The sequence below is a fragment of the Corvus kubaryi genome, unplaced genomic scaffold, assembly GCF_017639235.1.
Source record: "Corvus kubaryi isolate FWS band 111438036 unplaced genomic scaffold, C.kubaryi_AGA036_p1.0 37398, whole genome shotgun sequence".
Classification (NCBI taxonomy): Eukaryota; Metazoa; Chordata; class Aves; order Passeriformes; family Corvidae; genus Corvus; species Corvus kubaryi.
Genome location: NW_024581137.1, coordinates 6,257,059 through 6,284,410, shown reverse-complemented (window position 1 = coordinate 6,284,410; position 27,352 = coordinate 6,257,059). Strand labels below are relative to the sequence as shown.

General features: G+C 40.2%; 1 protein-coding gene across 5 annotated transcripts in view; it reads left to right on the top strand.

Moving 5' to 3' along the window:
• Window positions 1-27,352, top strand: part of GLI3 (GLI family zinc finger 3) — a 207,164-nt gene that overhangs the window by 46,704 nt on the left and 133,108 nt on the right. For 4 of the 5 annotated variants that reach the window (XM_042043326.1, XM_042043323.1, XM_042043325.1 and 1 more), the window contains exon 3: window positions 20,498-20,740. In XM_042043326.1, the coding sequence (XP_041899260.1) occupies window positions 20,498-20,740 (243 nt within the window). Of the gene's footprint in view, window positions 1-16,348; window positions 16,442-20,497; window positions 20,741-27,352 lie in introns of those variants that run through there. The other variant, XM_042043327.1, reaches the window with a different exon arrangement.

Genomic DNA, 27,352 nt, shown 5'->3' with positions numbered 1-27,352 from the left:
TGTAGACTTCTCTTCCACAGTACCCTTCTTGTCTTCCACTGAAGACTTATGCTGCTGCTGGAAGTCAGTGCCACATCCAGAGCTGAGTAGCCCATGGCATTAAGCTAGGATTTCCTTTTTGCTGTGCATCACCCCACCCCCAGTGTTCTGTTTGCATACAGCAGAGAGCTTTTTTTGCCTGTATTTGCATAAGCTGCCCCCAGATCCTGTTATCTCTTTACATCTCAGTTATGCTCTCATTTGCTATTGGGTTTCTGCCAGCTGGGTTTATCGTTAATATTAGCAAGATGTAGCTGCTGAATCAGTTTTTACACATTTTTCTATGCAGATTCCTTGCTTTTATTCACCACCCTCTGGGTGCGAAACGGACAAATAGCATTACTAGCAATCTGGACTAGCAATCCATTTACATGTACATTCAAATTCACTACTGTATTTGATACCAAACTGAGAAGGTTGGGAGGGAAATAAAATACATTGGAGCCAGTTGCTGGAGTGGGTGGATAATGCTGTATTACGTTGGAAGTGTGAAGCATGAAAACCTGCGATATTTCATTTGTTAGCTTTGCTTAAAATTGCTATCAGCTTTTCTTTCTGAGTGACTATTGCCTTCAGGATGGCAGAGGAAGAGGTGATAGGGCAGTGGGAAGGAATTATCTGTTCCTGTGCTAGAGTTTTCTATTTTACTCAGCAGTGACTTTTTTTAAGGAAAAAGGCAAGTATGAAAGGGGTGGCATATAAAAGAAAAAAGTGGAATAAGGAGAAAGGTGGGAAAGTAAGCTTGGAGGGGAAGAGGTAATTCAGGTATTCTTGTCAAGTTAAATTCAGTCTTTGTTTAAGTACATTTGTGCTAGACACAGAGCTCCTCAAATGCTAGTTATGTAAAAATGAATGAATTTTTATGTAAGGCAGTTTTTTTACCTGTTGGCTCTTACAAAGCCATTCAGCTTATGTGTATGGTCAGAGAAATGATTTCCTATTTAGAATACCCATGTTCAATCTACATTAAAAGCAAGAAAAGTTTTGTTGTTGTTAGTTCTCATAAAAGCCTTGATATGTTTATTAACAGGAAGAAATGTAGTTCTGTTTTAAAGAAAAAATAGATGCAAGCCATATGTACTGTGCACGGAAGGAAGCATCTAAAACCTGGTTTGAGTGAAGAACTGTTCTCTGATCTCTTTGTAGAGCTGAAGGGAGAAGTATTTTTTTTTTAACAATTCCCTTGTTTCAGTTTTGTTCTGTGGTTGATTTTCTCTCCAGTTTGGTTAGCTGTTAAGCAATGGTAACAGTGTTTTAAAACTCATTATCCCTCAATGGTAAATATAGCCTCCCGCAAATTGGAAATTAAACATTTTGACTATGCAAGTTAAAATACAAAAGATAAAATCTAAGTGTATACCAGCCAAGCACAAATACTTGAGAATTTTTCTTGAACTGCTAAGGTTACCCTTGGCCTTATTTACGAACACCCACACTTAATTCTTGGATGATTTTGTATCCCAGCAGTGGGCTGCTTCAAAGTTGTCTTAAGTCAAGCTCTGCAAGGAAAGCAATCTAGAGTTTTCTCTCTTATTTCTACCCTCGTTTCTCCAACATGGAGATTGTCCTGGCTGTGCAAGAAGAAAGACGAGATGTGATTTAATTACTCCACAGCTTTAATAACTCATCTGGGAACAGTGACATTTAACTGTACTGTACAGTTCATCAATCTTCACTGGATCCTGGATTTTTTTTTTTAAAACAAGGTCCTCTCAGCAAGATAGGGTACATGTGCTTTTTCTTTTCCATTTGATCAGACCAGTGATACCAGACAGCTCCCCCCAACTCAAGTGATGTTTCCCAATTGTTATTGGAAGTAACAGTGATGGAGGTAGAGGTAAATACCTGAAAGTTCACAATCTTTTGCTGTCCAGGCAAACTGCCTCTGCAGTGGTGAAGAAAGGCACATTCAAATGAAAATTGGATAGGATGGGTGACTATTCTGAGTGTTGCCACTCAAGAGATTATTTCGTAAACCATTAGTGATGCCAGTTAAACATGGGAAAATTTCTTGTACTTCCTTTGTGCTTCCAACATCCTGAGACCTCGCTATGTTTTACACTGAATGAACAGTTTACCATTTTTTTTTCAAAGGTGAAAAAACATGTGTTATTTTGGTAACTGATTTTTAAATACAGGGTCTCCGGTAGTTCTCTGAGAGACTCAAATTGTGTAGCCTGAAAAAAACCAAAACATTTTTGTGGTGCTTTTGAAGGACCCATTCTGAGAGGCCTCACTTTGCTCATTTGTGGATCTATGTCTGATAACAGACAGTTCCTGCTGTGGAGAGTTTATAGTCTGAAGAGACAAAACAGATACAGGCAGAGAGACAAAAGTCACAGAAGTACTGGCTGGACAACATTTGTGGCGATCTTGGTCCCTCGCATCTCCAGACTTCTCTGTAGGCACAGACTAGTACCAGTTGCTCACTAGGACACACATGTTTTGGAAATTCAGTTGCTAAACACAGTATAGATCAGTGAATCTTAGTGATGATAAAGTCCTTATCGTTTTGAAACTGAAGGTTTTTGAATGACTCACTGATGTAAGTGGTTTTATCAGCATTCAGTACCTTTGTAGATCAGGCACTCAGATGTCTATAGGGAAGTGTCTCTGAAGTGTGACATCTGACCCAGAGAACTGATTTTGAAATGTGGCCTTCTACCTATCTCATAAAACTATCTCATGAAACTATCTCATCTCACCTATTGTAGTCTTACAGGTTATAAGGCTGAAAATGCTTGGTGTTCTTCTATAGGCTTTAGGAAAATACGGCTGTATTGATTTGGCTGTGTTATCTTACCTTTATTACAAAATGGTAGACTATATATTTGATTAAAAAAACCAATCAAGATGAGTCATATTGTTTGGTTGCTGTTTCATTGCTGATGTTCCAGTTTTGGTGCTGTTTGGCCTGGCTTCCTTATCTAAGCAGTGAGAGAAGGTGATCAGGTCTGTCCTAAGAAACTGCATGTATCATTGGGAGTTAAGTTTTTCTGGTAAAGATTAGATGAATCATCTGAAAGTCAGAATTATTCACTGCTCTTCAAGTTCCTCTGCAGTATTTGGTTGTTGTAATGAAATAGAGAATGAAATTTGTTAGCTTCAGTTTGGCTACTTATGTTATTGAAAGATTAAATTAGACCTAATAGTTTCAGAATTGAAGATTAAAGGCAGATATTGTTATTATTACTGGATGGCAGAACAGTACCTTCTATAGAAAACTATGAAAAAACATTCTGCATTCCCCATATTTCTAAAGGTTGGATAGTAGAGTCATCTTATCTACCCTTACCTTTCTGAAAGGTAAATGTCTAACTGGGTGATCTATAGTCAGTGATGTACATTCAAAGAATGAGCTCTTCCATTTTGAGATAGGCTGAAGCACAGTCTAGAGGCATCATTTCTCAGCCAGCAATAGAAGTGGCCTAGACAACAAGAGCACATTAGAGTTAGGTGAGGGGGATCCTACTTCATGACTCTCATTGTATTAAAGGGCATTTCTCATCTTCCATACATTTAACTGCAGCTGTGAGAGTTGCAGAGATAATTGTTCCTCAGGTGTTATCTTTCTTCTTCCTGCAAAGCAGGACTGTGTTTTTTGTCTATCACTATTATGAGCCAGCTGCATCAAAGAAAAGGCAATGCTGACAATGTAGAGGGAACAGCGAGAGGAAACTGACGAAGCCCTTACAGGATCCACTGTTCTGAATATCATGTGAAAGACACCTCCACCAGTTTTCCTGTGCTAGTCCAGGGTTTGATGGTGAGAACGATGGGGGAAGGTTTCTGTTTACTTGTTTGTTGGAGAGTGGGAGCCTTGTCAGAAGGGAGAAAAGGAGTAAGAGAGAAAAGATCCCAAAAAAGAAGCTGAAGAAAGGGGCCCAAGCTCAGTGTGCTGAGATTGGACAGAGAACCTAGAGGGAGAGACAGGGAATCATCAGGAATGAGGTACAATGACTGGCATGCATGACTGAAGATTAAGAAAAAGACATATTGAGAGAGAAGATAGGAACAACTGTGCAAGGAGATTCTTCCCACAAGGAATAGGACAAAGAGCTTAGATTTCATGGCTAACAGATACTGGTTAAAGAAAATGCATCTGAGAGGTTTGTGGAGTGCAGTGTTGCAATAGAAAATAGGACTGGGAGGAGGAGATAGTAGTGGGGAAGATGAAGCATTTCCAAAATTACAAGGGGAAGATGCAACAGACGATGTACATTTTAGTGGAAGAAGCAGCAGGTTTGTTCTCACTAGAGCAAATTTCCTCTTTAAAGCCTGGGGTGGGATTCAACATGCAAAATTTGCTCTTATCACCAACTGTCTGTGAACCCTTGATACGCTGTCTGTCATCTTCTGCCCTGAATGTCTTGGTAAATTGTAATTTACTAAGGCTACAAGGTGTCTCGTTTGCTTTCAAAGGGTCAGTGGGTTGAATTAAATCACCCATTTCTTATGGCTGCCATAAATCTTCTCATTTTGCGTTTTCTTTTGTTGCTTTTATTTTATACTGTGAAGGTACATGCAAGTCATTAAATTAAAGGAATATTACTTATATCACAAAATTAGGAATGCCAACATGGAATTCTCTCTGCCTGTCCATTATAGTGCAGTCTTTAATGATATGAACCTGTGCATTCATCCCTTCCTTTTGTGGTGACCTGAAGAAACAGACATGCAGCTGTAATATTTCTCTATCTCTCCCCCACTTTCTTCTTTTATGATAGTCTGTCACCCCCTTGGCCAACTTTTGCTTCATTGACAGTGAGGTAGAAGTCTCGGTGATAAAAATTTCTGTATTTCATTAAAATACATAATGAAGAAGACAAAATATATCCCTGCTACCATAGAAGGAGATTTTACAGACTGAACTCATCTTCTAGATAATAAAATACCTGCTAGGAGAGAGGCTTTTAGCCCCAGAAATGAGGAATTCTTCAGTCACAACTCCCACCTTTTTATATACTTTAACCATGAAAGTGCAAATATGTAGGAATTTTTGTGGTGTCATTAATTACATTGAATCTAGAGCTCTTACTCCTTGGAGCAACTAAACACCACCAATAAAGAAGGTTTTTCTTTTTGGTATGTGACTTGCATCTGGTTTTCAGAAAGACAAGCATGTGTGCATGCTAACAAATATGGTTATAGATATTGCTTGAAAACGCAAACTGTGTAAAGTAGATCTGATGCTAAATACTCTGAAAATGTGTTCTCTGAAAATGTGTTCTCAGTCTCTCTAGACTATGCGTATACAACTAGGGATGCTAAATGGGTAGTCTCTGTTGGTAGTGGACAAGACCATCTCTTCACCTTGTCAGAACCGTTGTAAAATACATTTTCTTAATACTAATGAAACACTTGGACAGTCACATGAGCACCAGAGAAAGTCCGGGAGGAAATTAATAATCTATCTGCAGAGCTGGGCTTCAGTGAAGCCAGTACGTGGAGTGGAGGGGCCACACGTTGAACTCCAAGATGAGAACCAGGTAGTGATAAACTTCGTATGAAACGCACACTGTCCACCCTGTGGGTGGTGCTGGACGAAGCTGGGGTCTTGCAGAAAAAAATATTGTGTTACTTTGTAGGCATCTTGAATCAGATGGGAGTTACACGTGCAATGCTGCAAAGGCAACCATAACTTTGCCATGCCTTTCTCTTGTGGGCTTTGAAACTGTCCTTTCTCTTGTTGTGTTATTTGTGTTCTATCAGTTCTGTGTGTGCATAGATGTGTAATGCTTCATAGACAGTACCTGATAATTTTGTTTTACACTTGTGGCAAAAATGTGTGCCTACTCTCAAGTCCTTACAAGTAAAACGTTACAATTTGAGATGAGGGAGGATAAATTAATGACCTACTGCTACAGACCAGGCAGTTGCAGTGGTGTAAGGGACTTTTGTGATTGGTGCTCCACAGATGAATGCTGCAGGACAGAGTCCTAGGTGATAAAGCAGTGGTGGTTGATTTTTCTCTATCCCTCTGTTCAGTGATATTGTTGACACTGTGTTCTGTTGCCTAATGATTTAGAAACCTGCTTGCATGCCATTAAAATTTTAATTACTGACTCCTCAGTAATGAGACAACTTGATGGACCATGGGTATTTTATTGGTTTAAGATGCAATTTGTTCCCAGCTTCCTTTGGGTGCACTCTGCCATTTTTTCCTGCTTCCACTGAAGTGAAGAGAGGTCTTGTTGAGAAGTTGAGAAGAAACCCTTTTGCCAGTAAACCCAGCTTCTGATATACAAGTCTGATATTTCTCCAGCCATGCTCCTGGTCTATGAAGATGACAAAGATCACTCTTGTGCCACACTTTTATTTGCTATTCTTCATCAAGGCTGTGCATGTATATGTTTTCAGTTTGTGATGGAATTTATGGTCAGCCTGGCAAAACAGACTCTATAGTTGGTCACCATCTTCATGCCTGCATATAGTTTCATGAGTGGTTGATAAAACTGCTGGGTATATGAAAGTATTCCTGGTCATTCTATTCCTCGGTGGTTGAGGGGGATTGTGGAAGACAAATGCCTAGTCCTTAAGAGAATACTCAATAACTCGCAATCACTGTGGATGTCTGAATCATCTTATACTGCTGAAGCCCACAGAACCTCATGTGATTCTGTTGCACTCTGGTGCTGATTTGTTTATCCTGGAAACTTGCTCCAGATCACATTCCTAATCAGCAGTTCTGCTCAAAATGCAAAGCTGCTTGGAGTAGAAATGGGCCTTCCTGGGAATTGCCTCCAGGGCATGTCTTTCTGTCTTCATTCTCTGGTGCCTGATAAGATGCTGGCTCTGATCAAAGTTTTTTTTTCTGGTGGGATGCTTATTGCACCTTGCTCCTTAATACTTTCTGTATGATGTACAGAAATTACTCTGCAACCTCGATGTTAGAGGGTTGGTAATGCAGCATCTCTTCTACCTAGCTGCTGCCTTTTTCTTGGTAGAAATCTAGTATAGAAACTCTTGCCTCAGACAAGAACGGTTTAATCCAATCAATGAGTTTCAAAGATATGTAGAATAGATACCAAATTCCTTTCAGCCTTCCCTTGATATTATTCAGCCTTGTTTCCCTCAGGAATGAGGCAAAAGAGCATTGTATTATCAGAGGAGAGCCATCCCTCTGAGTACAGTTATGTATTACGTTGTCTTATATCACAGCATGCATCCTGGCATCCTGGGTTTTGTCCTGTTAATATAAAAAATTAATAGGGTACCAAAAATGCTAGGAATCCAAATTTGAGGGTTTTTTTTCTGTCTTCTTTCCATTTATCCTGAAGTTTATATTTGTAATTGGAGATGCATATGCTATACTAGTTCAAGCCATAATGTGTTGCCCCAGCTAAAGATTTATGACATGTTATCAGTTAACATGTTCTGAGAGTCTTGTGTAGACTTAAGTATTAAGACTTAAGACTTAGACTAATCTGGTGAGTTAAAGCACAAGGAAAAGTTAAAATTCAAAGTGTTGTCCAATTATCTACCTGCATTTTTGCACTGTGTTTTCTGTAGGACTCCTGCTTAGTTGAGTTTGTTCACTAGCCTTATGCTAAGTCCTGCGTGTAAGTTCTGGTGCAAACTCATTTGAATGCAAGTTATGAAGATGGCATTGGAATGGTCTTCAGCAAGGGGGAGTGTGTGTGACTGCTGATGAAAACCCAGGTTTTTGTGGGAAATAGTGAAGATTAGGAGAGCATAAATATCTTTTCTTACTTCTTCGATGAGAGAATTTGAAGCTCTGTTGCGATATGCAGACCCGTAAGAGTGATACATAAGATAATAGATGGAATGGGGGGGAGGATGGGGGACTACAGGTAAGATAATACACAAATGTTAATCTATTATTGACGTCTATTTACATAATTTCTTTGTGCACTTGTATATTCTTCTTTTTCAGCTGAATCATGGTATACAGTAATTTTTATGTAAATCAAAGAGCAGGGATCTTATACAGGCCATGATTTGATCCAAAGGAAAGAAATTGCTCTGGATGGAGATGTTAAAATTTTAAAAATGTATTGAAGGAAAAGAAAGAAAGAAAAAACTTCATGTGTTAAGAAATGTGGAGAGATGAATGGCAAAAATGCCAAGAAGTGAATTTGGATTCCTGCTGCTTCCTTGATTGGCAGGTAGTTGTGAAAACATACAGGGATACTGTTCTTTGAAAAGTCGGTGAGCAAATGCAGGCCACGGCGCAGAGCTTAGTTCAGCTGTTTCTGAAATTACATAGACACCCCTGATTTGTGCCAGTTAGATTGCTGGTTCAAGGCTTTGGTTAATATCAAAAGTAGTGCATGTGCTTTGATGTTAACACTCTTTAATGTCCAAGTTTACATCTTTGTTTCCGTGATTTTTGAAGATAAGACCCGAAAGAGAGGGAAGTACGTAGTTCAGTGCAGCTGACAGTGGTAACCTTACTGCTCTGGAAAAGATTTTTGTCTAGTCTTTTGAAAGGAGCTGCAACAAGCAAACCCAATATGTAATCTGCTGTGAGAAGACTGTGGACTGTCAGTCTTTGTGCCATGAAAAAACTGCGATTTCTAATGGGAATTTCTTCTTTAAAGCTAGCTGGTTTTGATGTTACAACTCTGGTGCATCTGAAATGGCTAATTGAATTTTATAGGACAAAAGTGTTAAATCTCATATCCTCTGCAAGGAGGATATGTTAGTACAACAAATGATTGTGGCACTGTTGACAACATAGTCATGAATAACTGTGGAAGTACCTGGAGGTATCTAGACTACAAGTTGCCTTCTAGTTTTCATGTTTACAAGACTTGTGGTAAAACTGGTATGAACAATGAGATTAGTGTAAAAGTATTATTCTTAATTTGATGAATATTACAGTATGATGTGGGAGGTATCTGTATTGTGGTTCCAAAAGGCTATAGTTTATAAAGGAAAAAAATGAGTTCTTGCTGGTGCTAGCAAGATGGAACTTCTGTCCTGCACTGGGGAATAAAGAACATGGCTGCTATTTAGAGAAAAAGCTTCTTCGAGTATTTAGCAACCTGGTGAGATGCTGGTAAATCAGGTCCACTGTTATTCAATAATTCAGGATGTTTATTAAAAGCCATGATTCAACACTTAAGGTATGAAGAGGGGGAAGCAGTGTGTTTTGGATGAGATTTCTCTGCTGCTGGTAGAATAGCAGGAGTCTGGATGGGATAGGCCTCTTGAATTCGGGGCAATTACGCCTTAAAGGTTAATTTATTCATTTTCTTCTGATTTTATGTGTCTTCTTTTTTTTTTCCCTTGCCTTCAGAGGGACATGGTAAATAGTTATTAGACAACAGTTATGTATTTGTGGACAAGTTCTGCAAGTTGTGGACAAGCATTTTACGTAATAGAAATGGGAGGCACACTTTTTTCAGAACTGGAACATGTAATATGGAGGGTGATTTATAGGGCAGCTTTGGGCTAACTCGTCAACACATTTTGCCTTCAAATCTAAGTGGATGTTTCTGTATATAAATCAAATGGACCTTGAATCCTTCAATCATATTGTGCTTATTTGATGTATAAAAATCTTTTTTCTCTTATGGAATCAGTTATCAGTATTTTATGCATTCTGTGAGTGAAGAAGACAAAGTAGTGCTGACTACAGTTTTGCATTCCTCTGCAGCACACAGAAGTCATGGAAGTGATTCTACTGCTGGCTATTACATGGTGATTTTTTTCTCTTTTGCTTTGTATATAGCCAAATGAACTTTGCAGGTGATTCCCTTTCCCTTCCCCAGCCTTCTTTCCATACAAATCATGCTTATTTAATGTTTTTGAGGGATGAAACTTAGTTTATTTTTCTTTGAAATGAACGTTGCCTGAAAATCTAGGTAGCCAAGAATGAAAAAAGTAATAAGGAAACATTGAAACCTCCTTCTGCCAGACTGTGCATAGATGAAGCCAGCAAAACCTGATTAACAATTTAAGAATACCCTTTTCGAGCTCTCATTACTACTGCAGTAGGAGGATAGTGCTGTTTTAAATTGTTCTGACACTTTCTTTGTGAACATAGGAGTATTTTTCTAAGTTGGCTGTCTTTATGATCTCAGGTGCCCTTTGCATTATGATTAATGGAAATACACAACATTGCTTAAGACAGTTATAAGCACCTACGTACATGTATGCAGTTGACCAGTAAAAGCTTGAGGCCAATATTCCACTGTCTTTTAAAATCTGTTATCCAGCATTAAAGTTAGAAAGACAAATGCATAAGTAGTCAAAAAATCAAAGTCTCAAAACCAGTTTTGCTCATCCCTGAAACTCAACAGAAAACATTAACCATCAACTTGTTTTCCTCCATAAAGTGATCTGGTTGGCATTCAGTTCCTCCCCCACTGGGGTTGTGTTGAGAAGATGGAAAAAGCTGGTGTGTCTTAGGCTTTCTTGCCTCTTCTCAAATGTAGCAGGCAGGGCTGGCAGACCCTACCAGAGGCTGGAAAGCCTAGCCAGAAGCGTGCAGTGGTAGTGAACAAGGGAGGAGAGAGGCACTGACAAGTAAGCTAGTGAGTGGTAGTCAGTTGTCTTAATTCTCCAACTCCACTTGCCAAAAGATCCAAAGCTTTTAAGAGGATTCCATGGCCTAGGTGAGGGTAGGGGAAATCATGGTATGAAGAATTAGCTCTGTCCTTTCCTTACAGGCTCTCCAGTCTCCATGCCTCTTTGCCCACTCACATGCACCCATCCTGAGACCCAGGCTGCTTGCTGGCTGTTAGCAGTATTTTTGATGACTGGAATGTGAAGGCAGGAACTATGAGAGGTAGCATGGCAGCATGCACCTCTGCCAGAGGTTTGTACGTCCTCTTTAGTGGAGCAAACTGAGAAGAAAGTGAGCAGAAGGGAAAAAAATAGATTGGTCTTTGGGAAGGTCAAGTTCTTCTTAAGGCTTCAGGAGAGTTTTTTCTCTTGTAAGCAGTGTCTCCAGGCAGGGAAGACAGCTTCTGAACTTTAACTTTAGAGGTAAACAGACGGTGCCAGGTTTGGGGCCTTCAGAATATATTCCTGGTGAGAAGCAGTATTGATAAAAGGAATATTTTGCAGTATCTGTAGATTAGTAGCTCTGCTGTTCTAAACTAATGCACTAATGTCGAGATCATTCAAAGGATCAAATCACTTTGGGTACAGGGCTTGAGAGTTTTCCTTAGTTTGAAAATATCCTTTGGTATAAACCTTATGTTTGTCTTGCAGCATTCTTTTGAATTATTTAGACTACTGCTGAGGAATGTGAACAGTCTCATTTCTACATTCAGGTATCCAGGCTGCCTGTGTGGACACTTATTTGCAGACATGTATCACACATCTGCAATTGGTTGGATTTTATGGAATGTAAGGTGGAGCTGAATTTGTGGGTGCCTGTGACCACACTTTTGTATGTAGGAGTACCTACACATCTGCACAGAGATATGTATATGGCATTCAGATTTTGTCCTGAAACATTGGTGAAATCACTGTCCAGAGATTGCAGCCACTGTGAATCAGGGCAGAGTAACCCACAGCATATTTTTAAACAACTGGTATGCTTCAGAGACCAAAAGTACAGGGATATAATGGAAACAAAACTCTTACTGCAACTGTGCAAAAGGATGCAGCAATAAGTAAATTTCGCAACTAAATAGGTGATATCTGCCATCTAAACTGAAGGGTTGCCTGGGTTGTTGCAAACCACTTAGTGATTTGCTAATGATTTCATTTAGCAGTTTGAACCCACCCAAGGAAAAAGGGGAGAAATATAACTCTGTTCATATGCAACACTATAAATAACTTTTTATTTTATTCTCTCGAGGCTAAGGTGTCTGTGCTGTAGATGTTGCAATAGGAGATGGTGCACCAAAGGGTTTATAACTCCTCTTTCACTCTTTTGTGGCTTTTAAGCATGGCTAATCAAATTTATATCAGGCTTCAAACAGCTTAAAGGCCTGGTCTTGCTGCTGGCTGGGTAGAAAGTGACAGCACAGAATATGTCCCCCAGTGTCTGAGTGAAATGAGGCAGTTACCCTCAGATAGGCATAAACGTGCTATTAGATGGTTGAGAAATATATCCCCCCCTCAAAACCCTCCTGGGAATTTATTGTAGTGCCTTTGATGTAACTAATTAGCCTGCTCAAAGTAAGCAATGACTAACAGTCTAATAACTGGCTAATGGAAGTAACTTCATAATGTTTTTAAATCAGAATCCTTTTGAGAGTTTTACAATAGGCTGAGGAGCTTTTTCCTTCTGAGAAATGGTTGCCAATAGTCACATCCTGATGTCTGTTGCTGTCTTTAACTTATATTTGAGTCTCTTGGCTCTTTGAAGAGTCTAGATGTTGGAGAAATGCAATGCCTGAGTTTTAGCCCTGATCAGAAGACCTTGAACAAATGTTCTATTTTGCTGAGGCTGTTGCACAGTAATTTGCAGTCTTTGCTGAATTTTGTAAGTTGGAATACTTTTTTGAAAGGGGAAATGAAAAAGTAAGTTTGTTTTTGAAAGGAATATTTTTTTCTCATTTCAGTTTCCCAATCCTCAAGTAGCAAAATCAAAACATAAAATTTATTATACCAAGAAAGGGAAATGCTTTTGACTACCTTCTAGTTCTGCAAATTTAAAAAACATGTTAATTTTGCCAATTAATTCTACCTCCAGATGTCTTCTGCTTATGCATTATGGCTTTCTTTTTCTTGTCCACTGGAACTACAAAGCACTTGTACTACTAAGAGCCCCTTTCTCATCAAGCTAATGATACAGCATTTCCACGTGCTTACCAACATCTTCAGTGCATTTTCCAGACAGACTATTTGTGCCCAATGGTTGGAGCATTTCTGATGCTAGACTTGAATTCCTCTTGCTCTACTTGCACAAGTAGTTTCACTGAATCCCCAGGATTTCAGTGTGAGTAAAGCAAGCAAAATTTGGGCCTTGTAGGCCCCATAAAGGTAAACTTAAAATCTTGCCACCTGCTCGGTACCTAGATGCAGGGTTTAGTGTTTCTCCTGCCGCAGTCAATGTCGTCACTAACACCTAAACCAGAGTGTTGGGGGCTGCACTCGCCAGTGGTGTTAAGTATCATTGCAATAATCCACTGTCTGCCATGGGAGAAAGATGTAGCCCTGAACTTGGGAAGGGAGAAAATGGTTTTCAGCTGTTTTGATTTAAATTGTTTGTTTTTGTTATTTTAAAGCCTGTGTGGAAAGGGGCTGGGAGAGGGCTTGTTCAGAAGTGAGGCTCCCACTTCTTTGGAGGCTGACCTTGCAGTTGCTGAGAATTAGTCCCTCCATTAGCTTCCCAGAGACTCTCAGCCCTGCAGGCTGGGGCTGCGGCTGGGCATTGCAGGGGTTCAAGCTCCACGTCTTGGCTAGTTGGTGGTTCAGCTGGGCAGCTCAAGGCAAACTTGCCCAACAGGATACTGCGGGAATCTGGTTCACAGCAAGCAACTTCCAGAGCTTGTTCCGAAGTCATTGAAGACAGTGGGATGGCTCAAGTGTCAGGTCAGTAACTTCAGGCGTATATCCAAATGTTACTCCCTTTTTTTCCACATGTCCTGCAGGATCAGCAAGATGCAGGATCATGTGTAAGGCAGCCCAGCCCTGCCGCCTGCCCTCTTTGTCTGCCGTCTGAGGCTGAGTCCTGGGACTGACAAGGAAGTTTCCACAGTACTCTGCCTTTGTGTGTAGGTAGCTGTGGACACAGCTACCTCTTGTGTTTCCTAAGTAGGATTTTTCAGCTTATATGAGATTTTTAGCATTTCCCTATAGATCTGATGCAGGGATTTGTAGATGCAGACTCTCAGTTAAATACAGTAGGTGTTTGCTTGTATGAAATTTTAAAGGTGCTTTTATTTTACATAATTTCCTATATGTCTGTTTAGCTTCAGCCAGTTGGTTTTAGTTGGGAGTGGTTGGGGAGGCAACAAACACTGTAAATTCATCTGGATAATCAAAAAATTGAGATAAAGACATTGCTACTAACAAGGCTCTCTCTGATTTAGGGGTCTGAAAAAGTTTGCCTGAGTTTTTTAAGCTGCTTCATGTCATTCTTGGGTTCCCCATCAGTCTTGGGGAAGAGTTAGGCACACAGTTGGAAAAGGCTGCGAGTGATGTTCTCCTGATAGCAATGCATTGCTGGTTTAATGTTGGAGCGGTGTGGACTTTGTTCAGGCCCAGTTTTGTCTTGTCCAGGTCAGTGGGAACTCTGCCACTGACCCAGAGGAATGCATGATCAGGTTCTGTTTCCAAAGGCATAGGCACTGTATCGATGCTCTGTGTTCTGTCCTCCTCTGTACTGTCAAAAAAGGAACTGAACCAAGCTGCGCAGTAGATGCAGCAAAAATGAATGTATGTCTCATTTGCGGAAAATAAAGGAGTGTGCATGGAGTATTAGGTAGGTATTGTAGGGATTGGGTCACCTCTCTCTTTCATTAATAAATCCCTTTTCTTCCAGTGAAAGCTAAAGCTGACAACAAAAGAATGTAAGATGTTTTTCAAAACAAACAAACAAAACCACAGAAGAGCTGTGTATTCATATTCCAAAGGTTGCAAATCAGTTATTGGAAAATACTATGCATAGAATAATGGAAAAATAACTAAGCTAAAAATCCATTGTATGTGGGAATAGAAAACTATACATTTTCAGTGGTAAGCTCAGATAATGTACTTTATTTATAAGCACAGTAGCCTTGTATAAGGTATGCTTAAGCATTGCAAATAAAGCGAGTACAGTATTGTTATCTAACAGATTTTTTAGCCTCTTGTGTGATTGATGTCTATTTTTAAAACTAATTATGAGCATCGTTCTTCATATCCGTGTTAGTGTTTCCAGAGCGCTTCTTGTGCAGTTGCCCCAAATGCCAGAAAATAACAAACTTGGGACCAAGGGTGTCCAATTTAAACTACCGTACTCACCCAAAACAAAATTTCTCTTACAATATATGCTGTTTTTAAAAGCAGGCACAATCCTACAGATCTATTTCCTCCTACTTTGCTCTTAAGGTGGTCAGAGAGTAGTGAAAAGCCTGTGTATGCAGGAAGGTGCAGGTACGCGTGTCCTAATGAACCTGGCGACTGCTCTATTGCATCATTTCAAGGAAGAAAATATCAGGTGTCAAAAACTTAGACTTTCTTAAATGGCAAGGAAATTGCTTTCTTACTTAGGTATCTGTTCTGTTAAGAATCTAAGTAGTCAATCTTTTTTACATTCCACCTTCCCCCTTCCTTCTGGCTCACAGCACCTAAAATGCTACTTTTCTGGGAAAGACTGATATTCTGACTTCAGTTTTGTAATTTAATGATGGAGAGTTTCCTTAGTAAACCAAATTTAGAGTACTAGAATGCTTATCTTATATCCAGACCTTGAACATAAAAGGCATTTTATACCAGCAATTGTTCATTTAATGAGCAATTGCAGAGTGCAGGACGGTTAAGGGATTGAGCTATATGCACCATTATTGCAAGAAGTATTCTGAAATACCAGAAATAGGACGTAAGCTCTGATCAGGGGGACTGTGAGCACAATTACCTTCTTTTCAAATCCTTCTGTGACACTGCGGGAGGAAAAAGGACTTTGAAACTTGAAAGGAAAGAGCTTGCTTTCAACCTCAAAAGCTAGGAGGAAAGGGCTCTGAAATTTGCTCAGTATTCCCAATTCACCATTAGCCTGTTTCTTCCTTTAGCCTCAAGGCATTCTCCGCTTTTTGAAAAGATGTTAAGAAATTCAGTCACAATAGAGAGCCTAGTTTTGAACATGTTTCACTCGGTCCATTGAGGTCTGGTCTTCAGCCTTTGTGTGGGGTGAATTGAGCTGAGCAGCAATCTGGTTGGGGAGAGGTGAATGAGCAGTCTCTGTGCAGTCACAAATTCTGGCAAAGAAAAGATTACCCTTTCCTTTATTTTACAATATGCATTCCTGTACAATCCTGCTAGTGGCAATATGCAGAGCTGAGCTTGTGCTTAGGTCAATATGGAGCACTTGGTTTATAGCAACTCTTGTTAAGTTTGTCTTGTAATTGAAGCTGCTGTTGACCTTGCTTGGAGAGCATTTGTAAAACCGTTTATTTAGCATAAACTGAAATAATAAACCCTCCTTCTCTTAGGCTGATTGTGATAGGGTGACATTAGTTTGATTTAATGATTAGCCGCCTGACCCCTCAGCTAGAGAGAGCCGCTTGAATAGGGAGAGTTCACTAGGAAGCACACAGGAAGAATACTAATGAGCTTGTTAAATTTAGCATGGCACCAACCACTTTTAATTCCTCTAATGGGAGAAGCACTGCCTCTGAGAGAGAGGGAGGGAGATGGGGTGGGGGTGGGGGGGAGAAGGGAGAGAGAGGAAAAGAGGGAGGAATGCCCATGTCCTGGTAGCCAGAGAATTTTGGTCAAGAGAAGAGAAGAGCTTAGAGGGAGCATCAGCCAGGGTCTCTTGGACTGAGTTGTAAGTATCTTTTTTTTCCTCTTACCCAGCTGAGGTGTGTTGTCAGATCTCTCATGAGATAGTAATGCTCTCTGGAAGTTGCAAGCAGAAATATGGTGATGAAACTTAATATATAAAGAGATTTAACTGTGCTGGTGTTGTCTTGTTTAAGCAGGGGTGTCTCTGAAGTGTGCTGGCATTGACTTTTAATGTGCTCTATCAATAGATTTCAACTTTTTTTCAGTTGCTGACTTTAGGTGGTTTAAAGTAAAATAGCTTCTATTTTGTCTTGGTCCATGATAAAAAAAGGCAGAAAAGTTCAACAGGTAGAGAAAGTTTAATGGATTTTTGCATTAGGCTTTGGCTTGTGCTGATTTTTTAAACTTTCTGAGTAAATTAGCTGTGCAATTGAAAGTGTGTTTATTCAGGCATGCTGTCCAGTGTGAGTTTTTTGAGAAAGCTTTTTGATTAAGTGAGAGGTGCTCCATTAAGTGAGGTGCTCAGCACTTCTAATAAAAATTGCTTCTGATCAAAATAGCAGGATTAAATCAGGTATTTCTCAGTGGATGTGAAAATCCTGGATTAATGTGATCATTCAAGACTGGGCACTTCTAACGCGTGTATCTGGCTATTGGCTTGTTAAGTCAGAGTAAGGGTGTATGTGAAGAAAGAGAAGCTTATGCAGATTGCTCTTGGGCATGAAAACTTTTTTCTTTTCTTATTTAACCCTTCACTCTTACACTGGCAAAAGGTGGGAGGAATTATACTGGAGTTGGTGGGCTGCCACCAACTTCATCTTTCTCTTTGGCGTTTGTCTCTCTGCAACATTTTAATAAATCAGATGTTTCTTTTGACCCTAAAGCTGGCCACTTGTAAAACGTGAGCAGAGCAGTAACAGAACAGTTTTCACTTATTTGGCTGTAAAACCCCTTTGGCAGATGCTGCTGGAGAAGTGGGTTGTTTGCTTACATTTTTGCTTTAGAATCTCACTTGTTGCCATGGTGGACAGTGTGTTTCTGTCAATAATTTGGCCTGGCGCGCCTTGCCCGCACTTACTCTTGAAACTTTATTGAACAATTCAGTTGAACCAGAACAAGATTAGACAGCTTTCCCCTTTTGGCACACTGGAGTGGCTCGCCTGCCGTGAGAGTCGGCAGCGTTACTGCAAGAGTTTCCCGCTTGGCGCCAGGGGAGCTCCTGCAAACTGCTTGGCTCTTAGTGTCCTGGAGCGTGGGTGCCGTCAAATTTCTCATCTGCCCCCTATCAAAAGCAACCCAGTGGTGTGAAGTAAATGCTTAGCAAGCTGTTTGGCTGATGAATAAGCCTTGTTATTATTGTAAAAATGCCATCATGTTTAGTTAAATTCTTCTGGGGCAATTTTTGTGTGGCAGAAAACATACTGAAACTTTTGACTTGTAATGGCACATGTCAATAACTTCATAATGGGGAGAGAGATCGTTGATGCAGAAGGAAAAATAGTTTTTTGTTTTTTTTTTTCTCAAGTAACCTAAAAAGGGAAAAGCTTATTAAACCATATTTTTCCTTTAGTTTCTAAGTTACTGAAAGTAGGTTTTGAATTTCATTCAGCAATTTGAAAAATCAGCCTTTTCCATAACAGTCACTAGTACCTGGATTCATGACACGTGCATGTTTTGAGAAGAAAAGTATGAAAGTGGAGCCTGCAGACAGATGTCAGCTTCTTGTTGTATCCCAGGATGGCAGGTTTAACAAATATTATCTTTATATGGAAGAGTAAAAGAACTGAAATCCTATCTGATCATCTGAATGATTATACAGCCCCACAAATCACTCTAGCTTTCTTCTTTCCGAACTGTTGTAGCACTGGTTAGCTCGCTCTACTTAAGAGTCTGTCAGAATTTCAAATGGAGTGTAAGACCCTATTTTTTAAGGAGTTTACGTTTCATCAGTGAAAGTTCACTCTAGGTTGAAATTTAACATAAAAGACTATGGCTAAAGAGAAACCTGATGGAAAATATGTATTTGATTTTTTTTTTTGGTTGTTTTTTTTACTTATACAAGCAGGTTTCTAAAACCTCATATAAGTTTTAATGTTTTAGTCCCCATTTTGCAGTTCTCTAACTAAAACCAGCTTCAGTGTAAAAAGTTGAAACTTTAAACCCTGCTAATCCAGAGCAGGGACCAGTGCCTGTGCATATTAATAAAAAGTAGAAAAGGGCAAAGGGTTTAAACTCTGTAATGTTGTTGTCTATTTCCATTAACTCTTTCTCCTCAGACCCAAATCCTGGAAAAGCTCTGTATGTAGAATTACTGCTGGCTGTAAAAATAATTCCGTCCCTGGAAGATGCTGATAAGTCAGCAAACCCTGGTAGCTGTAATACTTGGAGATAGAAAAATAATTAAGTGCTCAATAGGCTATGCTGCTGAGTTTTTGTGTTGTTGCTGCTTGGGAGGAGAGGGAGCAGGGAAAAAACTGGTGAGCATTTCATCCAAAGCAATGGTATATCTAGTTTATGCATATAATGGCTGTATATCTCTATGTACGGAGCCTGTTTCTAATCTAATTTGTATAAAGGCATATAGGTTAAGTTACGCTGGTGTCAGGCTTGCTGAAAGTAGTCACCTGGTGAATTGCTGGCTGCTGCTTGTGCTCTGTGAACAAGTACACCAGGGAAAGGTACAAGTGAAAACTTAGACCTGACCTCAAATCTCTGACAACTGAAGTGCAATCTTGGTGCTGGTGTCAATCATTCTTCCTTGCATGTAGGTTGTAGACTAAAAGCACTTCAGTTTTATTTCCTAAGGGTGTTTTCATTTCCTTTTCTAGTTACCATTTTTCTGCCCAGCATTTAATAATTTGAGATTCCTTGTGTACTTGTAGAACTGCAGAGAAACTTTGAGATGAAGTCTTTGTCAGTACTCCTTCAAGATGTATTGGCGTACACTTGCATGTGCAGCATGGTTGATGGAACAAGGCTGTACCCGGGGCATTGGTGTTGGCCAAGGATTACAGCCAGCAATCAATCATGCTTGTTTAGAGAATCATCTCTGTTTTAAACCAATAATGCAACTGAAGGAGAGCATTTACATTAGAGATATACCTAACAACGCCCGTCTGCCACATGGCATGTGTGAAATGTACCTTGGAACATGCATCTTGGTTTTGAGGAACAGAACCATTTTGTGTAGTTTTTGAAAGGTGTGTGTAGTCCCTAGGGGTTAAAGTTCATATGGGAGCAGAGGGTTGTTTTAGCACCTAGTCCTGGAGCTGTCTGCAAGGAAGGTGGGTGGAGCCATGGTCAGGAGGCTCTTTTCCCCTTACAAGTGGTACCACAGACCTAGAGGCTTACTCCAAACTAGGGCTGGGGTTTGACCCTCTTAGTTATTATTATTCCCACTGCTCCCCTTTTTATTCCCCCTTGTTCATTAAGAGTTTGTGGCTTTGTATGTGTGGATATGGGAAAAAGAGGTAGGGGGAGTGTACTCAACAATCCTGCACAGGCGCCGAAATGGTGACACTGTCAGAGCAGGTGGCCTTGCTTGTGCCTGCCTGATGCTGCTGGTCCAGTATCTTGAGCCCTTGAACCCATTTTATTCTTGCCCGCCTTGGATCATTGCTGACCTCCCTGCGAGGTTTCAGCCCCTCACACAGACAAACCCCAGGGACCTGGACCTGGGCTGCAGAGCTGTGGTGGGTGGCTGGGTGTGATTTAGGCCCAGCTGGTGGGCTTCATCTTCTCCTCTGTGTGACAAATAATTTCTTGACTCCCCATCAGGGAGCTCCCAGCCTTCTTGTCCCAGAGGCAGTGAAACAGCAAGCCTCTGTCTGTTCCTGCACAATTGATAGCCCCGCTGGTAGGATCACCAGTGCATGGGTGACGGTGATCTACTGCTCCGCTGCTGCCAGCTCTGAACGGGCAGGCATCCCCAGGCCATCCCTCACAGCCACACAGGCACCTCCTGTCACAAACTTACACCGGGAGGAGGAGGGCAGCGGGGGGAGAACTTTTCTTTATTGTATTTTCTATAAATGGGCTAAAAGTGTGCGTCTCTCTTTTTTCTTCCCTTCTCTCTTTCTTCTCCCTCGTTTTTTTGCAGAGGATGAAAGTCCTGGGCAGACCTATCACAGAGAGAGAAGGAACGCGATCACAATGCAGCCGCAGGGTGGGCAAGGCCTCGGCAAGATCAGTGAAGAGCCTTCCACGTCGAGTGAGGAAAGGGCCTCATTAATCAAGAAGGAGATCCATGGATCTATATCTCACCTTCCCGAACCTTCCGTACCTTACCGTGGGACGCTCTTTACCATGGACCCCCGAAATGGTTACATGGACCCTCATTACCGTGAGTATTGATTGCTGGTTTATTTGGGGCTGCGAAGTTGGAAGGCTGTCAAATTTAATGTGATTTTGTCACTTTGCATCATCTCCAGGGAGAACTGCTTTGTCTGGAGGGAGCGGTGTTTGTGGTAAATGCAATCCTTTGTTTCCTGAAGTTAAAAACCAGGGTGCAGTTGCACTGCAGCTAGAAATTATCGCAGGCCTCTGCAAAGCAACTTCCACAGGACATCTCATCTGTTGCTAATCCTCCTCAGTCATCCAGGGTTGTGTTTTGCTCCACCTCCTTAATACGTGAAGAAAAAGGGCCTCATTGTAGAAAGCTGAGAAGGAAAATGAAACAGGCCTTAAAAATCCCTCTTTTAAAATAACGTTAGAGTATGTTATTGAGAAGAGGAAGGACTGTGCCCTGTACAGTGAGAATTTGGGGAATTGGAAGGCTTGTTTTTGTGCTTTGGGACTTCTTGTTTTGTTTTGGAGGGCTTTTTTAGACATTCATGAGTGTGTTTGAGAATGCAGGCTGATGGAGTGGTTTTGCAATTTTCTTTCCCAGCTATAGTTCCCTGAAGTTGTAAGGGGGAGGGAAAAGGCAAATGATTTCAACTTCTGAATTCCTGCTCAGGCATTAATAAAAAAGTAAGAAATTAACTGACACTTGAACACAGATGTGGAGTGGATTTCTCCACAGGCAAAGTATGAAGGAGTTAAGCAATTTTTTTTTCATCTGTTTCTAGTTTACCAAAAAAGAGAAAAAAGATCATTTAGTTGTGTAGTAATGAAGTACATCTTGAGGTGTCAAGGCTTGTGCCTTTTGATTATAGATTTATCACCCAGTCAGGAGACAGATTTGCCATTTAACCTTTCAGTCTCCAATGCCAGATGATAGGCTTAAGACCCACAAAGAGAGAGAAGTCTGCATTGGTTTTCTTTTTTTTTAAACATCATTCAGAAATTTTAGTGTTTTAAGGCAAAAGGTCATTAGCCAGACGACTGATTAGTGAGGACAGCTGATTAGTGCATGTTTTTTTGCTAAAGAAAGTGCCAGGGATAAAAGCTAATTTTATCCCTTCATTAGTTGGGCTAGCAGCAAAGGGGAATGTTCACTCATCAGGGTGCAGATCAAAGTATGTCTTGCACAACCTTAAGTCTCACCAACCTCCTTTAAAAAAAAAAAAAAGCCTGATTGTTAATAAGGATGGAGGAAACGAACACTTGTTGTCTGTATAGTTTAGATCAGTATTTAGGGAAAAAGTTTGCAGTTAAGTTTTTGAGCTCTTTTTCAGTGTAGTCAGTTAGTTTTTGTACAGCCTCCTCTCCTGCTGTCTCGTACAGACCTGCTCAAACCCTCTGGGGGAGTTACTCATCTCTCTGTTGAGGAGGATGTGCTTCAGCACACCAGCGGCAGACTCGTGCCAGAGAGGCATGACCATGCACTGCAAACGGCCACTCGCAAGCAGCAGTGCATACAACGATTACCTCGGGGCTTGGAGGCACCATTCCTAGCTTCTGGTTAACAAACGCCCAAATCTAGCTTAAAATAACCCCAACAAAACAAACAAGTATTATTGGGGAAGCAAAACAGCTTCTCTGTTTGTAGGCAGTACAGCTGGGGAGAAATGAAACGTGTGACAAAAACAACCCTCAAACAAACAACAAACCTTATGCTGAATTTCGTGGGGAAGATAGCCATTTTGACCATCTGACCAGCTGCCAGCTCACCCCTTAAATCCTGTTCAAAGTGTTATTGAAATTACTGAAGGTTCAGACAGAAGAAAAAAATCTGGTCAGTCAGCATGTGTCTGAGTGGTTTGCAATGAGTTTATTTTGTTTTATTTTCCCAAATTCACCTTTTGATAAGAGTTGCCAAGGTTTAATGATGCTGCTCTGTGGTATTGTGACAATTAATGCTAGCTATTCAGGCTGTGTGGACTACTAAAAAAACATTGATGTCAGAAGTTGAGAGAGCACCAGAAGTTACCCAGCATACAACAGTAGAGAAACAGGAGATGAGTTAATTTTAAATGAGCAACAAGATCTTAAAGCAGAAATCTAAGTCGGAAAGCATCAGATGGACAGACCTGCTTCCCTCTCCTGTAATGAGTAGTACATTTGTATTCACTGATTTATAAAGCCCCTCAAGCTATTAACGTCATAAAAAGAGCCATCATGCTTTTATTTACCTTTAATAGCTGTGATACAGAGAGACAACTAAAAAGACAAATGTCTAGTTAGATTTATAGGAAACCAGACAGTCTTACTGAAATTTTCATAGTAGTTGTATCATTTATATATGTAAGATATGCTTTCATCAAAGTGGCGACTGTATTCAGACTGACACTTTTAGTGGTCCATATGAAGAAGGCTGAATAATGTAAATATGCATCAGTCCCACTGTAGCAACAGGTAAAGAATCAGGGAGTCTATTGTTTCCTTTCTTAGTTTCTTGCCAAGTTTTGCTGGGCATATGGATGGAAAACATTTTAATTCAACATAGTCAGATATGTTAACACTCACAGTAATTTCTTAGTTTTCCTGTGGTTGGAAAATAGAGACTTTTCAAGATGCCTAATTCATGCTTCTATTTATACCCACTTTGTATTTAAAAGTGTGGGCAGGCTTTCTGTAACACAGGAAAAGGGAAAATAATTTTTTTGAAGAAGGACATCTGTATATTTTTATGACAAAAAAAAGAAAAAGAGTGTTTAATTCAATTGTGTGTGGAAGGCATGTCCCTTCCATGAGGGGCAGTTATTAGAAACAACTTGAGTACTTTGCATTTTTACATGTAAATATGTATGTGTCTGTTTGTGCATTGCAGGATTTTTTTTGTTTTAATTTTTTTTCTAATTAAAATGACTGATGTTGTAAATGTTGGTAATAATAGTTACCATAAATGTGGAATAAATCCCTCATTGAGGGGGAGTTTGCTCTCCTGCAGAGTGTGGGTGGGGATAATGGTTGCGACTCAAGTGAACCAGCTTTTCAAACAGCTGGGATGAAACATGCTATTGGAGTTGGTGGCCCTTCCGCACTGCCAGAGAGCCCCTCAACCATTTAGCAACTGAGAATGTGAGTGCAGTCCCATGCTCAGCTCACAGCCTTCTATCCTCCAACAGATAAAAGGGAAAAAAAAAGGCCTAAACCAGAAATTTTTCTTTTCTGTCTTTTTTGTTATGGATTTCTTAACCACTATTTAAACACAGCACACAAAGGAAGGGAGGGATGTTGGTTTTGTTTGCTTAACTTTTTAAAAACTTTTTTCTTTAAAAAAGCTTTAGGACAGATGACAGAAATGCTGGAGTTTGCCTTCATATGTTGTTCCTTTTCTTTGTTGAGGAGAGCAGGGTTACTGACCTTAATCACAGTGTTTCTTAAAAGGATTTAAAATCCTGCATTTCTCAAACACTAATTCCAGTGGTAGTTGGAGCCCCTTGTTAATGTAAATTCCATCTCTAGAGTTGGGGCTGAGGCAGGGGAGATGGGGATAGCAACTTGCCTTTGTTATTCTCTTCCACAATTTTAATTTTCGTGTAGATTTATGGCAGTGCTAAGACTGCCTGTCCCACAAGTCATTCCTCATGGAAAAAATGAATCATTCCTGATGTAAACACTTTGATTTAAAACATACTGTTGATATTCTTCCCTGGGTTTCACAGCTCATCTGAAAGAACTGTTAGTACCTAATTAGCAAAACCTGAAGAATTATCTTAAGTAAAAAGCAGTGACAGTTCACTTGGCTCTGATCCAAAAATTTGTATATACAGGAATGTATGGCCCTGGCAGGATTCTCTTTCCAGTAAATCACTTCATCTCAAAGAGATTGCACTAGCTGAAAGCAGGAACTCACTCCTTTCTTTTTTTTTTTTTTCTTTTTATTTTCTTTTTTTCCCTCTCCTTACCAGGGATTTATTTTGCTGGTTTTGAAGCTTCTGCATTTATCTGGGGAAGGGGGAACTGCTTAGTGCACATTTCATAGGATTAGCACTCCAAAGGTATTGATTGCCCTCAGTTCCCACTGACTGTTCTTGGACTTAGCTTTGTAAGGACTGGGCCTTGCATAACTGCCCAAGTTAGGTTACCCAGTGTTAGTGTCATCTCAAAATCAATTTGCAACATGAACGAAAAATCTCAGCAAGACAAGCGCAATGCTGGTTCACAATGCACTTGGTCATTGACTAGGTTTTAATTTCTGTTGACAAGAATTCCCCTTCCTTCATATCCACATAGGAAAGGAAAAGGGACTGTGAAAAAAAAAAAGGGATTGGATTCTCTTTCTAAAAATGCAAACTGTTAACTGGAAACACTGTCTTAAAATGCAGTAACTGGAAAGCAGTGACTTTTCATGGCAGCAAGTCTTGAACCACAATGGCCAGCTATGCATGGCACATTTGACAGTGAGAGTGGTCCAGGTCACCACCAGCAGATGAGCTCATGGAAGGGGCTTACAGAGGGGGGTAGGTGGTGGCCTCCCTTGTCATCTCCCTGGCATAATTTGAGACTCAGGGGAGACTCAGGAAGACTCAGGAGAGACCAAGACACTTCTGGATAGCCCCAAAGCAAGCATTTTTCTTAGCTCACCTCTAGTTTCCCAGTGTCCTAGGGTGACAGGAGACCAGGACAGCTTTTTGTAGAGAGTTTCTACCTGGCCTGGTTGGACAGTGATAGGAGAATGTCAGTGGAGAATCCTCATAGAGATTTAGGGCCAGAGGCTTTAAGTACATTTAGGCGCTCTTCAATTTCAAAGTGAGTTTGGCCTCTGAGAATCTGGGTCCTACTTCAACTCCGTGCAGCATTTTGCAGGGGAGAGGCTTAAGCACTCTAGTAACAAAACTCTCCTCTGACAGTGATTTATGGGGTGGCTTCCAAATGTTGTCAAGCAGGGGTAGTTGAAAAAAGTAAAATCTAAAGCTTTTAATAGAACTCACAAGGAAAAAAGTCTCTATTATAAAAGTGAATGTCAGACTGCTCATGTCAGCTGAGCAACTGAAGTGTGAGTCTTTAAAAAAATTAGCATGTTTGCAAAAACATTTTTGGGATTAAAAGTCTAAAATGTAATAGTAGCTTTCAATAGCCTCCAACAAAAAACATTACTGTTCTCAGATTCCAACTTATGGACAGAGGCAACTTCGGTGTGAAATTTAGGAAGGTGCTGCAGACCTTGTAAGCTTAGCAGCTTATAAGTTAAAATAGCTTCTCCAAGATGCCTTCCAAACCTCCTGCATTGTTTTTGAAACTGCTCATTGCAAGTACTCCTGCCCATTTCTCCGAGGCCTTTTCTGAAATCAGCAAGCCCCGGGAGCCCTGGAGCTGCTGCCTCTGTGTGATGGTCTCCTTTGGAAGTAACAGTTGCACCTACAGATTTACAGTATGTAGCGATGTTCTTCCTTCTTATGCATTTTTTTTCTCCTCGGCATGAGACAGACTCCAAAACTTCCAATATTTGGAAAGCTTTGAAGTGTAATGTGATTGAGCAACTGAAAGGTGATCTTGTAGGTTTGTGGTTTTTTGGGGTTTTTGGGTTTTTTTTTGTTTTTTTTTTTGCTTTGTTTTGTTTTCAAGTTTAGGTGAATACATATTTTTCTGTGTGTTGATTCTTTTCTTGTCATTACCAGTAGTATTAATTTCAGCTGGAAACTACAGGTAATTATATGGAAAGAGGTGATCCTGTTTGTGGGGAGAAGACAATATTTGATATTTCTTATTTCTAAATAAGAAATAAAAAATTGTAGAAATTATATAAATTATTTATAGCCCTATAATTCTATTGGACTTCAAAATTCTAAAAATATTTTGAGGAGCACATTGAAACTTTTCTATTAATCTCTCCTTGTTTTGGTGTTCAAGTGTATGTTAAGGAAGCTGTGGGGTGAGGTTTTATGTGCGGTGGTTTTTTTGTTTTGCTTTGTTTGTTTGTTTTTTTAAAGAACAGGGAAGATAAAGAGGACAAATGCAAAAACACTTCTCTAATGGACTTGATTTGTTTTTTTCAGCTAAAGCATTTTTAGCTGCTTTACAGTATGTATTTGTTGTATACTGTCTTCATGGAAAGAGACAGAATTCATTGCTCAGAGCCACAGAATCATGGTTAAGAACTGTGAAGAAAAAGCCAGGAAATAATGTAATCCATCTCTTGAGCATCAAGGCAGATCAGCTGTCCCTAAATCAGGAGAGAGTGCAAGCTTCTTCAAAGTTGTTGTATCCCTTGATCACGGACATTTGCGACAATGCTTTTAAAACAGAAGATCTGTAGTGGATTTGGGCTGATTTTGTGTGCCTACAACGTTACTTCTGCGGTATCAGCAGCTGGAAGGTGGGGAAAAATGTGAGATGGTTCTCTTGTGTTGATGTTCTCTCTGGTCAGTGTTACTACAGGGAATTTAGTTGCCTAAGTAGAGATTGGAATGTGAGTGCCATTTCCATGCCCATGAGGATCCTAAATGGTCTGACTGCCAGCCTGGTCAACCCCTTGTATCCTGGGTCATATCTGTTTACTCTGTATGAATGTCTTGAGATATATTAGGGAACTAAGATGGCCCTATGTGTCTATATTAAGGCAGCAGAATCCTCAGTTGTTGTGTCTAAATGTAGACAATAAACATTTAAGTTCAGGGGTTTTTTC